The sequence below is a fragment of the Suncus etruscus genome, chromosome 5, assembly GCF_024139225.1.
Source record: "Suncus etruscus isolate mSunEtr1 chromosome 5, mSunEtr1.pri.cur, whole genome shotgun sequence".
Lineage (NCBI taxonomy): Eukaryota > Metazoa > Chordata > Mammalia > Eulipotyphla > Soricidae > Suncus > Suncus etruscus.
In genome coordinates, this window is record NC_064852.1 from 128,332,672 (window position 1) to 128,351,375 (window position 18,704).

Here is an 18,704-nt window from a genome sequence, read left to right on the forward strand (position 1 = left end):
TAAATAGTGTTGAGACATTTGGACATATATTTTTGTCTGTTTTTCACATATCAAATAGGCAAAACAAGAATTAAACAAACTACAAATTCTAAAATATGTCAAGATTAACTGGGGCTATATCCCAACACTTTTGTGGCAAAAATATTTAAGTAGCTTAAATGCAAATTGAAAAATTTATTAAATAAAGCAAATGGAACTAATATAACCAATTAAAAATTCTAAAAATTGAAAATCATAGGTTCTGATGACACTAATTTAGTTTTCAATCAAGTGGAAAAAATACATAACATTATGGAGAGAATGTTACATTATATTTTAATGTGAGTAAACATATATTAAAAATAAGCTAAATAGATTAATAAAAGTGCTCATTATTATCAGTCATTCTGCTTGTCATTGTGGAGCTCTTAATTAGTTTAATGATTTTTACATTTATGCATTTTCTGCAAAGGACATTTTTACCTCTGCAATCAGATAAAAAAGCACAAGTGACCTTTGCTTAATGACTTGCTGTGATACCATGAACATCCCACTTGGTTCTCACAACTCAGGAACAAAGAAAGGCAAAGAACCTCAAAGCTCAGAGGCAAAGTGGTTGCTGGAATTTTTTGTCAACGTCTTACTTAATGACAGGACTGGGGTAAAACCCTTCATTTCTGACCACAAATTCTCAGGACTTTCCAGAACAATCGATTGAGCTAGCTAGTTCAGTATATCAAGGGTGCTGCTTAGTCAGGGTTTTTTTGTTTTGTTTTGTTTTTAATCTAAGTAAGAGAAAGGGTGACTGAGACCAGTGAACTACAAAGAGAAGGAGATAAATATATTTTATTGGAAGCTGAGACTAGAAATAGTTGTGAAAGCCAGAACTGGTGAGTGGAAAAGCATATGATGGAGGCTATGTTAGCATCTTTTCTGACTGGCTCTGAGAGAAAATACTGACCTTGAATATATAGCAGCCTGTTGGTGTTTCTTGCATTTCAGGCCAACCCAAAAGCCACTAGAAAATGTCATTTCAGGTTTCTGTGCACCCAGTGTCAGAGTCACACCCCTAGACCTGGCTCAGTGCTAGTTCTCGTACTCATGGGAGAGTTAGGTCACTTGAGAACTAACTTTCCATTATTTATGAGCTATTAGCATTTCTTCCTTTTCCTCTCACCTTAGTAGCTGGATGGTATTACTATTCAAATAGACTTCAGATTTGATTCAGTGGAACATGTATAAAATGTTACTTTATAAATGCTAACAATCTTCAGGTCATTGTTTACTTCTTTAGGATGGAATAAGTTTTCTATTTCTGGCTTTAGAACCTCTCACTTTCTAAGTTTCACACAACATGTAAATTCATAAAAATTTCACTAAATGGAAATTTTGTGCTAAGAAGTCAATTTTTTCCCTAATGCTTAAAAAGTTAAATGGCAACGAAATCTAGGAAATTAAAAGTCTCCTGAAATTTTAACAAATAAAAGAATCATTATTAACCATTGTCCACCATTTTTTTAAATTTGCTACATCAATACATATTTTATAATAAATGAGGTATCATACACATTGCTTTGGCGGTGGTGGTTGTTTTGAGAACACCCAGCTGTGAAGAGTCACTCCTGAGACTCACTCCTGATGGTATCAGGGTACCAAGTGGGATGTCGGGTTGAACCTGAAATGGTTGCATGCAATCCAAATGCTTTACCTGCTCTTCTATCTCTCTGGCCCCAACACATTGCATTTTACTGCAAGCTTTAACCACTATCTTTTTATCATACTTCAATCTCCACCATCATCCATGCACAGACATTAGTGCTAACAACCAAATGTGCAGTCTTGTATAATTTTACTTGATTAAAGTAAAATTACTTGAAAAAAGTGTGCTTTATCCTCATATAATTATGTACATTCATGTCGTTTGTATTTAGGGAAGTGAGGATTGTGTCATTTACAAAAGTTATTTGCTAAAATGCTATTGTTCTTTTTACTTCTTGCTTTCCAAGTCTCAAATCAAAGAAATCTCCCTTTTCCCTGTTCAGTGTCAACGTTCTTTTTTTGGCGGCGGGGTCCTAGAGGGCCATATTTAAAAAAAAAAATCTACTTTAAAGAAAAACATATTTCTATTACTTTATGCATAGTTTATTCCTAATTTATAAGTTTTTATTTATCTAATTTCTTCTTTGAAATATTTTTCTTCTGTACAACCTCCCTTTGGTTGAAGGACAATCAGCTCTTCATCATAGATCTCCTTTTGTCAGGAGATCTTATATGAGGGTTAATCTGACTATGAGGGATTTTTTTTGCTGTTTTGTTTTTTGAGGCCACACCCGTTTGACTCTCAGGGGTTATTCCTGGCTATACGCTCAGAAATCTTGGGGGACCATATGGAAAACCAGAGATTCGAACCACAGTTCGTCCTAGGCTAGCACTTGCAAGGCAGACGCCTTACCTCTAGCACCACCACTCTGGCCACTGACTACGAGTTCTATTAATTTTGCAGCACTTCTTGGGGCATTAATTCACCGGGACATGCTCAAGTTCAGTATGACTTCTGCAAATTTAAGTTTATGCAGTAAGCTTTTGGGCTTACTCTTGGGCCACTGACCCTTTGTATAGCCCCACTGTTTTCTCTGGGCACCCCATCAACACCACTATTCTAACAATGAAAGGACATGCATTGCCTCTGCAGAGTGACATCATTTATATACTAATAATTTTCAGTTATGCATGTCCTGAAGGTCTGGGCAGTTTCATAAGTTTTCTTTAATTCACTATACAGATTTGAACATAGTTGGTTGCATGATTTTTTAGGGCCTTCAGGGTCAAGTGAATAGAAACTTTTTGAGACCACTTTACACTGCTTATTATTAAAAAAATATTGAATGTGAAATAAACACCTATTACTAGGTACGTGAGCAAGTATTTCACATATAAGTATGCATATATCTGAACATTTTTATGTGTTATCAAGTCCATCAACAAAGGTTTAGGCCAATTTATCTATGAAATTAATCAGTATTGATTTGAGTCTGGTTTGCTACACGAAGTATGGCCTTCATTTCTGATTCGAAAAACATTTAGTGGGTTACTTCTCATTTCTATCATAGTCTAGCTTCATGTTTATTCCAAAAGTAGAGCTGTTTTTCTTTTTACACTCCTTTTGAGGAGATTATTTCTGGATTGGGAAAAATCATTCTGTTTTTATTTTTCCAGACATCTCTCTTACTATCTTACATCTGTACTTATCACAGATTATGAATTGTGTCTGTTAATCATTAAATACTATTTGCTATCTTAAAACCCTCCCCAAATTACATTTTCCTCAAAGTGATTATTAAAGAGAGTTTATGTTTTTGTTCTGAAAACATGTCCATGTTTTCACAGGGCTTTATGCTAATGATGTTCTTCCCCAATTGAAAAATTATTTTCTGGTTAGAATACTGTTAGTTCTCATTGCTAGCAGCTACAAATTGATTTTTAAAGTAAAAAAAACTTTTTCAATGAACTTGATGCATGTTCAAGTTAGTCCTAAAGAAATGCCAGGAAAGTACCTTCTGCCTAATATTTTGAAAACCCCAAATATGGTCTGCCTTTTTCTGTAACTTCTTTATAATCATATAAATATATTTCCTAGAATACTTCTTTTTTTTTTTTTTTTTTTTTTTTTTTTTTTTTAAATTTTTATTTTTAATTATGAGAACAAGGGTGCAAAGTAAGAGGACAAGGTAAAGTTACAGTGGAAGGACAATCACCCATAACATAATTCTCAGAAGTCCCCTTGCTGATATATTAACTTTGAAATTTCAGCCAAAGAACATTAAGATAAATAAGACAGAATCCATGTACAATTACTTTGTCCCTCAAGTCCCCAGATTGTAACACATTATAATATTTCTTAACAGTACACAAGGCAATCTAAAGCCATAAAACTTACGTAACTCCTTAAACATTACAGGCATAGTATTTTCTTACATTTCCATATACATGCATATTAGCTTAAGTTAACCTCAAATTTTAAGTGAGTTCTTTTTAAGGATTAGAGTCAAAGGAGCACAGTAAGAATGGTGTTAGAGTGGCAATTGTTGTTTGCATAGGCCCATCAAAATATGAGGAACATGGAAAGAAATAACCTTGGCCTAAGTACAAAGAGACCAGACCCCTGAAGTTTCCTGGCACAAGACCAAGTCTAGGCTCCAAGCAAGCTAGATCGTCCAATCCAATACATTGTCTGTAGTGCCAACACACTTTTATTTTTCACACAGTCTCTGTTGTTGGTATCATGTTTCTGTATTAAAAGAATACTTCTTTGTCTTAATTCTGGACTTTATAATCTGTTTTGATATTTATCTTTAAACTAATGCATTGATATATAAATATATATTTTAATCAATTTATCAATTCCTAAAACCCTTGGAATGCTAAATAGAAGGGTTTTTGAATTTATGAGTTTTACAAGGTAGTAGTCTGGCAAGCTACTCTCCATGATTTTATAATGCAAGGCAAGTATTATTTCAACTAATAAGGCAATTAAAATAATAAGGTTTAAGAAGTGTTGGCGGCCGGGGCCGGGCGGTGGCGCTCGAGGTAAGGTGCCTGCCTTACCTGCGCTAGCCTAGGAGACGGACCGCGGTTCGATCCCCCGGCGTCCCATATGGTCCCCCAAGCCAGGAGCGACTTCTGAGCGCATAGCCAGGAGTAACCCCTGAGCGTCACCGGGTGTGGCCCAAAAACCAAAATAAAATAAAATAAAATAAAATAAAAGAAGTGTGGGTGGGGATGTGGAGAGAAAGGAACTCTTATCCACTGCTGGTGGGAATGCCATCTAGTTCAACCTTTATGGAAAGCGATATGGAGATTCCTCCAAAAACTGGAAATCGAGCTCCCATATGATCCAGCTATACCACTCCTAGGAATATACCCTAGGAACACAAAAATACAATACAAAAACCCCTTCCTTACACCTATATTCATTGCAGCACTATTTACCATAGCAAGACTCTGGAAACAACCAAGATACCCTTCAACAGAGGAATGGGTAAAAACTGTGGTACATATATACAATGGAATATAATGCAACTGTCAGGAGAGATGAAGTCATGAAATTTACCTATACATGGATGTACATGGAATCTATTATGCTGAGTGAAATAATCAGAGAGAGAGAGAGAGAGAGAGAGAGAGAGAGAGAGAGAGAGAGAGAAACGCAGAATGGTCTCACTCATCTATGGGTTTTAAGAAAAATGAAAGACATTCTTGCAATAATAATTTTCAGACACAAAAGAGAAAAGGGCTGGAAGTTACAGCTCACCTCATGAAGCTCACCACAAAGAGTGATTAGTTTAGTTAGAGAAATAACTACATTTTGAACTATCCTAATAATGAGATTATATGAGGGAAATAGAAAGCCTGTCTAGAGTACAGGCGGGGGTTGAGTGGGGAAGAGGGAGATTTGGGACATTGGTGATGGGAATGTTGCACTGGTGATGATGGTGTTCTTTACATGACTAAAACCCAAACACAATCGTGTATGTAATCAAGGTGTTTAAATAAAAAAATTATATATATATATATATATATATATATGTATGAAGTGCTTTGCCTAAAGTTACATGGTAGCAGTCATAAACCCAAATTAGGGTAAATAAAGTCTTCATAATACTTTAAGGATATTGGGAAAATTACTCCAAACTCATAGAGGAAATAACTTTGAAGAAGTGCTTTCTTTATCTTAAAAATGATTATAGGGCTGGAGAGATAATATAGAGGGCAGGCAACTGACCAGCATTTGATCTCTAGAACCACATATGGTTTCTGAGACCTGCCAGAAGTTATCCCTTAGTACAGAACCAGGAGTAGGTCCTGAATACAGCTAATTTATTTAGAATAGTCTTTGGTTTACAAAAAAGTTGAATGGAAGTTAAGACACTTCCTATTTTACTTTCTCAAGTCTGTCCATCCTGCAATTTTCCTCTTATTCACAGTTTACCTTGATGATATACATGTTTATGGCTTATGTAAGTCTATTGTATTTCACAGTTTGATTAGTTTTAACAAATGTGTGTTTCAGTATTCATCATGATAATCATGCAGAATAATTTCACTCACCTCAAACTCCCTTTGTTCATCTCTTCTTCCTCTCCAACCCCTGACCACCACTGATCTTTTCATTGTTTCCATAGTTTTGCCTAATGGTGTTTAACCTTTCTAGATTGACTTCTTTTATTAATTCACTTAAAGTTTTCTTATATCTTTATGTTGCTTCACAATCATTTCTTCCGATGGTTAAATAATGTTCCATTGCAAATGTACCACAAGTTTCTTATTCATTTTAACAATGAGGGTCATTTAATTAAGAGAACTTTTCCTGTCAGTGTTTGCAGGGTTTAGATGGTCAGACATTTTTATTCATTTGAGTAAATACTGACACCTGTGATTGTTCTCTGTTTGATAAGATCATAACTGTGGAACATTCTTCCAAAGTGGCTTTTCCATTTGTGAGTTTCTGTACTTTTGCTTTTCTGTATAGATGTGTAGTGGTAATTTTATTGCATTTTTATGTTAAAAGTCCTCAAACATGATTTTGATCATGTTTCTGTGTGCTTATTTGCATTTGTATGTCTTATTTAGTAACCTCTTTTCAATTTTGTTTATGTTAAAAGACATTATTTTTATTCTTTTTTCTTCCTGTATTTTCCCTTCCTTTTGTTACAATGACCAGTAGTTATAACACACAATTGGTTATGGCTTCCACATGCTTGGTACAGTGCTCACTAGAGCATCTTCCCCTTTAAGTGATATAATTACATACGCCTGCATGCAGTGGGACTGGAAATTATTTGTGGAGCCAGGAATCACAGATAGCAGATAGCAGAGCCACTAGGTCTAAGATCAAAAGTTATCAGTTGTCAATTCCACACATGCTCTGGTACCAAAGGTCAAACTTGTTTTTTTACCCCCAGTTGTTTTTTATTTTTTGTTTTAGGTATCATGATTTATAATACTATTACTAAAGTTTTATAGCATAGGGGCTAAAATGTTTCCTTGAATGCAATCAATCTTGTTTTAATTCCCAGCACTGAATATGGTTCCTCGTATAATACCAGGAGTAATCCCTAAATACAGAGCCAGGGGTACCTACTGACCACCACCAAAGGTGACCCAACCCAAATAATAATTGAGTTCTGGACACACAGTGGTGCAGCACCACATACCACCAGTGTCAGTCTCCCTCCACCAAAGTGTCAAACATGTTCTTAAATTTCAAGGCAGACACTATAAACTACTGAACTACCCCTTGGATACCAATATTTATTTTTAAATAAGGAGGTGTTCAGTTATACTAATTTCATTAGTAAAAGAAAAAAATTCTTTCCTTTTCTTTGATCTTTTGTCAAAGATCAGTTGATTATCAATCTATTTTTGGACTTTCTCTTCTGTTTTACTTAGCTATTTGTCTGTTTTTTAACTAATGACATTACCATTATTACTTTATCCTCACAGAAAGTCAAGAAGTTGTATGGCATAGTTCTCCAACCTTATTTTTTTTTCCAGCATTGTATTTATTAGGGTCTTTTGCCTTTCTAAAAAGTGTATAATAGGTGTGTGTGTGTGTGTGTGTGTGTACATACATTTCCACAAACTAGCTTGGATTATTTTATTGGAATTGCATTGAATCCCCAAATTGCATTGAAATTAGAAAGAACTGATAGCTTAACAACATTGTCTTCCTATCTGTGTACATGAAATGTCCTTCCAATGTTTTAGTTTCTTTTTTGTTTGTTTTGGGGCCACACCTAGCAGGGCTTACTCCTAGCTCTGCACTCAGGGATCATTCCCAGCAAAGCTTGAAATACTATTTGTGGTGTCAGGTTGGCCACATGAAAACCTGGGCTGGCCACAGGCAAGGCAAGTGCCCTACTTGCCATACTATCGCTCTGGTCCTACTTCTTTTATTTAATCAGTTTTTATTGTCAGCCTTATAAATATTTTGTATGTGAGTTGTTAGACTTATACCAAAGTATTATGTTGATTTTGGGATGCATTATTAAATGACATTGTTCTTTTAATTACAAATTATAGTTGTTCTTGTTATATTGGTAAGAAAGCATCTTCTGTGTGTTGTCCTTTCTTTTTTTTCAGAGATAACAATTTATTATTTAACATTTTAACAGTTTCACAAAAGTATGAGTCAATTGAGTCCAAATAAAGAAACGTGCTATTTTTAACCAACTTCTAGATGTCCTTGGCAGAATCTAGGCTAGATTTTTGTCAGAGGGAAGAATAGGTTTATGAGCTTAAACCTTCAGGTTTTTAATTAAGGCCTGATTGTTGAATAGTATCTTAAAAGAAAAGCCAAGGAAACAATCTTGGGAAATTTTATGAGAGGATCTAGCAAGGAGGGAAGGGGGAGAAGGGAAAGAAAGAAGAGGAAAGGAAAGAGAAGAAAGGAAGAGAGAGACATGAGCTAGAGAAATAGTGATATTTCTCTTACTTCGTTAATATTGTGTGGATTTCAAGAGAAGATTTCACACATTATTCTGTGCCTTTATTTCCCGATGTTTAAGGCACTTTACATTCTATGGATAAATAAATAATATGCTATCCCGTTGGTCTTCACACACCTGCAGTGGTCTTTTTTGTTTGATTTTGTTTTGGGGCCACTCCTGGTGGCACTTGGGAGTTATTCCTAGCTCTACACTCAGAAATTGCTTCTGGCAAGCTCGGGGGGCCATATGGAATGCCGGGGATCAAACTTGGTTGTCCATGTGCAAAGCAAATGCCCTATCTACTGTGCTATTGCGTTGTCCCCCCATCTCATGGTCTTTTTGTATTCTCTTAAACTTGTTGGACACTATCATTTAGTAAACTTATAGGACTTTTATACATCACAATTTCCAATGCTTCAATAAAATGTCCTTCATTTGGAAGGTTTTCTCATCAGGTCAGTATTATTTCATAATACTCCTATTTTATTGAAGGTACAACAGTCAGGCAAAGATGACAGGCAAAACAATCATATCTATTGGAGGTCAATGAACTTGAATCCTATTCCCTGAACATCAGACCATCTTTTGGTGTTCTTGCTCCCATCTTATTCTAGGAATGAGTTTTAATTCAAAATTCTTGCACAGTTTGTTTGATGTGCCACATTTTCATCTTTTTTCCTGAAGGAGTGACAATGAGGGTTTTGTTCCCTTTGTGGTAAAGATGGATTTTGCGTATTGTGTTGCTCTTGCAAGGCTCAAAGGAGGAGAATGACCCAATTTTACTTTAACCTCCTCATCTTCCATCTTTCAGAGTCACTTACATTGGGATCAATGTCAGTAACAATGGAGAAATTTCTTCATCAAGACAGATATGGTGTGTTAATTGGATATAGACTTCCTTATTCCAAAGGAGTTTGAATAATAATATTGAATGAATCCCCTCTCTCCTCCTAACTTACAGTGAACATTTAGTTCTTTCCTGACATCCATCAGTGGCTCATGTATATAGCTTATTTTATTTATTTATTATTATTTTTTTTAGCTTCCATACGATCCAGCTATACCACTCCTAGGAATATACCCGAGGAACACAAAAATACAATACAAAAATCCCTTCCTTACACCTATATTCATTGCAGCATTATTTACAATAGTCAGACTCTGGAAACAAACAAGATGCCCTTCAACAGATGAGTGGCTAAAGAAACTGTGGTACATATACACAATGGAATACTATGCAGCCATCAGGAGAGATGAAGTCATGAAATTTTCCTATGCATGGATGTACATGGAATCTATTATGCTGAGTGAAGTAAGTCAGAGGGAGAGAGAAAAAACACAGAATGGTTTCACTCATCTATGGGTTTTAAGAAAAATGAAAGATATTTTTAACAGTATCTCAGAGACAAGAGAGATGAGGGCTGGTAGGTGTAGCTCATGACATGAAGCTCATCACATAGAGTGGTGAGTGAAGTTGGAGAGATGACTATACTGAAAACTATCATAACAATGTGAATGAATGAGGGAAGTAGAAAGCCTGTCTCGAGTACAGGTGTGTGGGGGGGGGGAGGGAGATCTGGGAAACTGGTGGTGGGAATGTTGCACTGGTGAAGGGGGGGTGTTCTTTACATGACTGTAATCATACAACTATAATCATATTTGTAATCACGGTGTGTTATCCTTTCAATCTGTAATCTTGCTATAATTGTTTACTAATTCTAGGAAGTTTTATACTTTAGGGTTTTAATCTTGGAATTATTTCCAAAATAAATAATCACTTCATCTATAAATAGAGACAAATTTACTATTTCTCAATCTTGAATGTAACTTTAGTTTCTTTTGATATCCTATTTCTTAGCTAGAATTTCAGGCAGAAGTGATGAAAGGGAACAGCAATGCCATTTTCCTGATCTCAGGAAGGAAGCATCAGTTCTCATCATTAAATCTGTTGACTTGAGAATGTTTAGAGATTTTATTTTCAAATTGATGAAGCCACTCTCTATTCCTATTTTATTGAATAATAGAAAAATTGCTGAATTTTGGGGCCAAGAAATAGTATAACGGGTAGGATGCTTGCCTTGCACATTCACAACCCCAAATTCTTCCAGAAGTTATCCCTGAGCACAAAGCCAGGAATATGCCCAGAGAACAACTGAGTATTCCTTCCCCAGATACTGTATTTCAAATTTTATTGGACTGACATCCTGTATATAAATTAAACTAAAGGTGACTAATTGGGTTTTTCCTTATTTTGTAGACTACTTTTTCACAGACACAACTTCATGATTATAGTGGGGGAAATATTAGGTAGAAACCTTAAAAATCATATTCTCAGAAAAAAGAGAAGCTATGTCTAAGAAACTGAAGTTAAGATCAACATGTCATGTAAATTCTTTACTCTAGGAAAGAACAAGGATAAAAATTGAGTTAGTGGGAGTATTTATGACAATGGAAGAGACGATGCTATTTGGAGAGCAGGAGTCAACTATAGATTCCAATTAAAAATGTAAATAAAATCATTTAATTATATTTGTAGGAACAACTGTTTTAGAAAAACAGCAATAATATAAACTAAGAAATATCATTTAAAACAAATAAAAAATAACATTTAACCATAAGATGGTTGTAGGTAGTTTTTTAAAAAACAATACTAATCTCAGTTTTAAAGCACTTGCTTGTCATGTTTGGGATCTTAGGTTTGAATTAAGGTGCTACATACTTTCCTGAAAACTACTAGGTATGGCCAAAAAATCTGAAGAGTTAACATTTGTTTAAATTGATATTAAGAAAAGAAATTGAGGTTAGGAAAATAAAGGGGATACAGGAGAAGCAGACTGGGCCCAACCTATATCTATTTAGGATTTGTCATAGAATCAGCTAGACTTGCATGTTGGCATCTGCATCTTCTTACTTCAGGACCATTGAGGAGATGAAAATACTCAGTTCTCTGAGTCCTTAGATAGATAGCCCTTGCCACTGTCTATTATACTGGACCCCAGGATTTGCTACTCATTTTAGGAAAGTGCTTGTTATATATCTTTATCATATCTTCTCTTCTTTGTCTCACTTATCCATTTCTTGAATTGTGTTTCAAGAAGCAACTTGCAACTTTACATCTCATAATGAAAACTATTTCTTTACCAGAGGAATGCAAGCTCAGAGTTAAACGGCCACATCAGAATTCTCTATCTTCTTTTACTTTACTATGGCTTCCTTCTCTCAGAACACATTACATATCCCTGTGTTTGCCTTGAAATCCCTTATTCTCATCTTGTTGTTCTCAGGACACTGCAATCAGAGAATGACCTCTAATGTGTCTCCTCAGATCAAAGAAAATTTGTTTGATATATTATTAACTGCTTCATTTGTTTGAACTTTTAAGGGACTGCTTAGGGAAGATATCAAAGGAACACATGTCTAGTTGTGAAATTTCAGGGTCTATTCAGCTGAATGGAGACTATTTTGAATAAGATATCTCATTCCCTTTTCCTCTGACTGGTTCTTCTCAGACCATTTTGGAGGAAGAGAAAAGATAATCTAGTTACTCTAAGTATCAAGTAAAACTTAACAGTTTGCATGATAAAGAGGCATTTTAAACAATCAAGAATTATGCATAAAGTAGTCAATAGAACATACAGCACATCAGTGATCCTAATGTACCATTTCTGCATCATTATAATATCTCTGAACTAAAAATGCAACCTATAATCAATATTATTTCTTAATTGCTGTTGCCAGGTGGCAATCACCATATCATTGTCCTTCCCAGGGATGTAAAATTGGATCTTATCTATTTATATTGTTGTCATATCAGTTGAATTATGTGCACTGTTGTTACAACATATGTTGTGTTTAATTGCTCTTTAAAATGTCATCAATATAACACTATGATTTAGGATTGAAATAAATAGTTATCATGTATGCAGAATGTAATGAGAACAAATCAGCAGGGTATAAATTTTATATTTGTAAAACAACTTATTTGTCACTGGATGAAAGGCCATACTTTCATGAAAAGCAACAATAAAGGATTAAAGGAAAGAAGATACAAGTAGAAGTTGTTTTTTTATAACCAAGATGCATACAAAATGATTGCCTATCATACACAAAATGACAGAGGCAAAAGAATTGCTAACTTGTTCACAATAGATGAATGAAATCTCAGCACAGCAGGAGACTAGAATAAATGAACCATGCATTGTACAGGATTATTATTAAGATGAACAACATCCATTTATCAGAAACTTCTTGCTGATCTTGAACAGATGCATTTAACTTCTAGCTTGATGTCATTGAGGACAAGTGAAAATATAAAATGAGTGGTTTGGGAAGTGGTTTGGTTTGATAAGATTTTAAATTACACTATTAATGCAAGAGGGTCTTTAAAGGAAAAAGGAATATGATTTCTAGTTGTTATTTTATACTCAATTGCAAATGGATCAACTTTCACTATATATAATGTATAATGTAAAACATCTTCAAAGATGTTACCTAAAGTAGTTCAAAGTGGTAGATTATGGTTAAGATGACAATTCTCTTAGAAGTCATCTGGAATAGACACCTTGTGAACCTATTATATTTTTTAATTCTCAATTTACAGACATTAACATGAGCGATTTAAAATGTCACCTAAAGGAATAGTGATGTGACCACATATTATGATAAAATAACAAAACATGGCACTCTTCAATACTTCAGTCAGCATTAACTGAAATTTTTTAATTTTTATTTATTTATTTATTTATTTATTTATTTTGGTGTGGAGAGCACTTCTTGGGGCTTACTTTGGTTCTCGCGGGGATTACCCCTGACATATAATTCTAGGAATCAAGCTTGAGTCATCCACATGCAAGACAACAGTCTACTAATGTCCACTCTACTATCTCCCCATTTAATTAATTTTTACTGAAGTAATGTAAGTCCTGGTTCCTGTTTGAAAACTTCCTATTGAGAATTTCTGTGATAAGTAATACTAGTATTAAACTTTTAAAACAGAGTAACAGTTGTGAATACCTTAAAATTTATTGCTTCACTGATGTCTCTAGTGTCTCATATGGAAATGGGCATGTCAATTAATCTAAGTTGGAAAGTTGAAATTTATATATGTGAAAAAAATTAGAAATATACTAATTTATTTAATGCTTATTTGGTCTATATTTTCATAAAAATGGTACATGCCATTTTTAATATTTATGCTAAAATAAATCAAATAGCTTTTGCAATTGGATAGAATGAAAACTTTGTTTTTGTTTTTGCTTCTTTTTTTTCTTGTTCTTGGATGACCCACCCATTAATACTGATTCTGCACTCTGAAAATATTCCTTGTGGTGATGAGAAAACCATATGGAATGCTGGGACTTGAATTTCTATTTTCTGTAAAAATCCTCCAATGACCAAGTTTCAAGGATTAAAAAAAATTTTATGCCAGAGCTAGGGAGATAACCAGATCTCATGCTTTGTATGGAGGTGGGAGGTAATTCTTGGCACCACACAGATCTCTATGCTTGCATCTGGGAGGAGGCCCTTGAGTACATATTTGGATGTGTCCTACTAAATAAAACATTTACTATAAAGCAAAATCATTCTAACATATAAATGAAAGTCAACTCATAAAAATGAAAGCTAATCTCTGCTATACTAAAACAAGATAATAACAGGCAGAGGACAGTGGAGGGTGGTAAACTGGGGACATTGGTGGCAGGAAATGTACACTGGTGAAGGATGTTGGACATTGTATGACTGAAACTTAATCATGAACAACTTTGTGACTATATCTCACAGTAACCTAATTAAACAATTTATTTTAAAAAATACCACCAACCAAAGGGGCAAGTATAGAAGTTAGAGCTCATGCTTGGTATGTGCTTGACTAGGCTTTGATACTCCAGCCTCACCTTGTGCCCCCAATACTATGGATGTGGCTCTGGAGGTCTCCAGGATCAGAAAGGTAACCTGGGTGGCTTTCCTCTGACCATTCGAATACACTTTAGGTGTATCTTAGGAGGGAAGTGTTTCTTGTTGCTTTGCTTTTTGTAGTTTCCATATGTGAAATTCCTATATATGATAATTCTGAAATGTGAAGATGAGTATAACTTTGATACTTATGAAAATGAAAAAGGCAAATTTGGTTTTGAATCTATAGTGATTCATTTTCCATGAGATGTTTTGGTGTTACACATATAAGTGAGGGACTGAATTAGGAAAAACTTTCCAAGTCTTCTTGAAAATAGTGGTGGTGATTCCTTGATCTTCAGAAAGGGAAAAAAAAAATGAATAATTGAACTGTAGAAGATATGGGAGGAAACTGAATCTTCAAGAAAGTTCAAAGTAGTGCTTGCCGGAAAGGAAAATGAAGTGTCTAAATGGAGCAAAGAAATGGTGAAAGTTAGTATATTAATGTTCAATCATTGACATACCACTCCCAATGAGTAAAGGACATGAGGTTGATTCTGCAGGCTTAAAACCACTTTCTATGAGTAATAGTCTCAAAATTAACTCTAGAAAGAAGTGTTTTATTTTTAACAGTGAAATTTAAATAATGAATTAGAGGAAAATGAAAGAGCAGAGCTCCCTTTGGATAGATAAATAAAAGCTGAGGGAAGAATCAACTGATGGGTAAATAAACAGGTTCAAATTCTAACTAGGAAGGACCTGGAATTGTCAGCACACAGAAATCAAAAATTTGGTTTATCTGCTTCATAAATTATTCTTAAGGGTTTTGGTTAGTTCAGTTTTTTCATTTGCAGTTTTGTGAATTAAATTGGAAAATAGATTTTCTTTATGTACTTTATTTAAAGAACATAAATCACATAGTAAATATAGTTAACCATAATACTCCTGTTTCTAGATAAGTGAGAGTAAAGTTATTGATGAAGAATAGAAGAAAAAAGAAAATGGAAAAAAGAGAAAAAAGAAAAATTTAAAATAGTAGCAAATTTATGAAAATTATTTTATCTCTAATGAGGTCATTAAGACATTGGCAGAAGGTGTAGTTAGCTGTTGTTGCTAGCTGACCATTCTGTTATTTCATCTGTCTCCAAACATTCAGCTACACATTAGCATCTTAATTGGTGTGTTCTTATGGGAATAACAGCATCAAAAAAATGAAGTTACTCAGGAATTCAGAGCACTATAACTGGTACTGTGGCTTTGGTGGGACATGTTCTCAACTGTCAGATCTCCCAGAAGTAGGAGAATATGGGGACAGGGAGGAGGAAAAAAACAAAAAAACAAACCCTGGTGCTATCAGCCCAAATACTGCCATAACTGGAATTTGGTCAGACTATTATCTGCTGAGAATACTAGAAGAGTGGTACAGCAGGGTCATAGACAATGTGGCAATTAAAAAGGATGGATGCATCAGGCATGGCTTTGGCAGGATGGGGGCTTAATCAATCCATCCTCCTCTTGAGATTGCTCGCCTTCAGCTGCATGGGCCAGTGTACTCATAATTTTTCACAGCTTGGTCTACATCCCTTTTGAGAAAAGAGAATCTATAGAGCTGACCTGGTGCAAACATAGTAACTATATTTATGCATGTTGTTACAGCTGCCAGGCTCCCCAGAAGTAGAATGCAGAGGGAGGGTGCCTGCACTCACTACAAAAGTCCTATTGATATCAACCCAAATAACTGGCATATCTGGAATTTAGTCTGATTGGTGTCTCTGCAGAGAATTGTAGAGTGGTGAAGCAGGATCATAGGCAAAGTGGTGATCGTGGCTGATCGTTGCAGCAGGCATGACTCTGGCTACGCAGAGACTTGATCAGATCTTTCCTCTGGAAATTGCCAGTTTTCAGCTGAGTGTACCCATGATGGATTTATACCTCTTTTGAGAAAAGAGTGAGTCTATGGAACTGACCCAATGTGAACATCAGAAAATAGTTTTGAAGAATATAAAATATGGACAAACAGGAACTCAGTCAGATATTTAACTGTATTCCCTAATTTGATACCCAAAATTTACCAATTTGATTCCCTAATTTTCAAAAATAAAGTTGTGCATCATCTAATAAAATTGTGGCTGCTTCAAGAACACAATGTTTACAAATGGGGTCAGAGGGTTAGAACAGTGTGTAGGGTGCTTGCCTTGTACATGGCAACTGGATTCCATTCTGGCACAGCTTATGGTCCCTTATTCCACCAGAAGTCATCCCTGAGCACAAAACCAGAAGTAAACTCTGAGCATAGCTATTTATAAACACAAAACAAAATAAAAAAAAGACCCACAAAAATTAATAACAATGTTTTCACTTCTTCCCCAGAAAGACCCTTCAATGTACCAGTTTTTATACTCTATATTTTTTAACATTTGTTTTGGCTTTGTTAAGGGGCCACACCCTGCGGTTCTCAGGGGTTACTCCTAGCTCTGCACAGTGGAATCACTCCTGGATAGTTCAAGGGATCATATGAGACACCAGGGTCCCAACTAAAGTTTTTCTTTTCTTTTCTTTTATCTTTTTGTGACTTTTTTAGCATTCCGTGGAGAGTGAAGGACAGAGAAAATCATATATTTATCTGCATTTACAGTTCTTTCATTATTCCTGCCTGGAAAAATTCTAGTAACAAAAAAGTTTAACACTACTATTTTAAAAGTATTTTATTTGTACTGGAGTGATAACACAGCAGGTATGGCATTTGCCTGCAATCCAGGTTCAATCCCAGAATCCCATATAGTCCCTCAATCCTGCCAGGAGTAAATTCTGAGCACAAAGCCATGAGTAATACCTGAATGTTATAGGATGTGTCTAAAAAAAAGTATTTTGTTCAAATTAGTCCTTTGAAACCGGATTGGAAAACTCAGGCACCTTCAGGAGCCTGATAGGTAAGTGAGGTTCTGGCCATACATTGGTGAAAATTGGAATACATTATATTTTCATATCATTTTTAATTATCTCTATTTGTTTTTGATTAATATCTTTATTTTTCATGTCATTTTTATTGAAGAAACTTGTTTAATACCTAATATAAATTTCAGGTGAGGGACAGTTGTATAAACCACACTGTCACCAGCAATCTTGTGTTATGCATTCGCCATACAATTGATACGCTTGACCCATCTTGTCCCGGTCCCCCCGCCCCTGGATCATTATTTTGTTCTTAAACTCGAATAGACCCATTTTTTGTTTTGTTTTGTTTTGTTTTGTTTCCAAGATGAGTGAAATCCTATATACTTTGCATTCTTCTTTGAACTTGATCACTAAATATAATACCCTCTAAGTTTATCCATGATCTTCCAAATATCATTTTCATCTTTGTAAATGAATCATATTCCACTGAGCATACTTATTACATCTTCTCTATCCACTTATCTACCAATGAGCACTTGGGTTATTTCCATACATATTACAATATTTTAACCTACTTACAAACACCTTATGATATAAGCAGCTGCGTTGTAATACTTGCACTACTGGTATTGGTAATAAAATGTGCAAATGCTTTGATATCATAAAAACATTGCTGAAATGTTTAGCTTTAGTAAAATGATGTATTATAAGCTATTTAATATAATCAGCACCATATAAAAATCAAAATAAATGTTTTAGGTATATCATGAATCTCAGAGATAATAGTATCTAAAACAATCTAATTCGGACTAATATAGAAAGTTAACTCTTATCTAAAACACAAATTAAGCCTAAAGTACACTAGTGTTGTTGAGTTATTATATACATGGCCTTTCCTATAGAAATGTCCAAGGTATAGTCTTGATTATTAAAAAATTATTTTTAAAATCAGGACAATGTATGTCACATTGAAGTTTACATTCATAGTACAGTTGCTAATGATTTTACAATAGAATTGATTGTTAAATCACAAAAAATGTCTATATATTATTATACCTATATATGCCTATATTATACCTATAGATTGTTTAGAAGTTCAACTGTTTCCTCCTACATAGTTTAAATATTTAAACCTTACTGCTGTTTTGCTGATTTGTTTTTTAGGGGAAGTTTCATGGAAATCCAATGCATGTAGCTGTTGTGATTTCAAATTGTTTAAGGGAAGAGAGGAGAATATTAGCTGCAGCCAACATGCCCGTTCAGGTAATATTTTTGAGCTTGCAATATTATTTTTCCTCTAAATTCTGCTGTTCTAAAGCTGATTTGCTTATCTTTTTAGGTTAATAGTACCTCCATCTTTTTAACAATTTGGAATACAAGTTTTGACATCATCTGAGTAGTTTCTTTTCTCTTGTTGCCAGAATTACCAAGTGTTTCTAAAGTTTGCTT

The 18,704-nt window shown here is 34.7% G+C and overlaps 1 protein-coding gene across 1 annotated transcript in view; it reads left to right on the forward strand.

The window, feature by feature from the left end:
* STAT4 (signal transducer and activator of transcription 4) overlaps positions 1–18,704 on the forward strand; it is a 147,074-nt gene that overhangs the window by 73,513 nt on the left and 54,857 nt on the right. Inside the window, exon 3 of the mRNA XM_049773207.1 lies at positions 18,420–18,518. Within this exon, the coding sequence (XP_049629164.1) occupies positions 18,420–18,518 (99 nt within the window). The remainder of the gene's footprint in view (positions 1–18,419; positions 18,519–18,704) is intronic.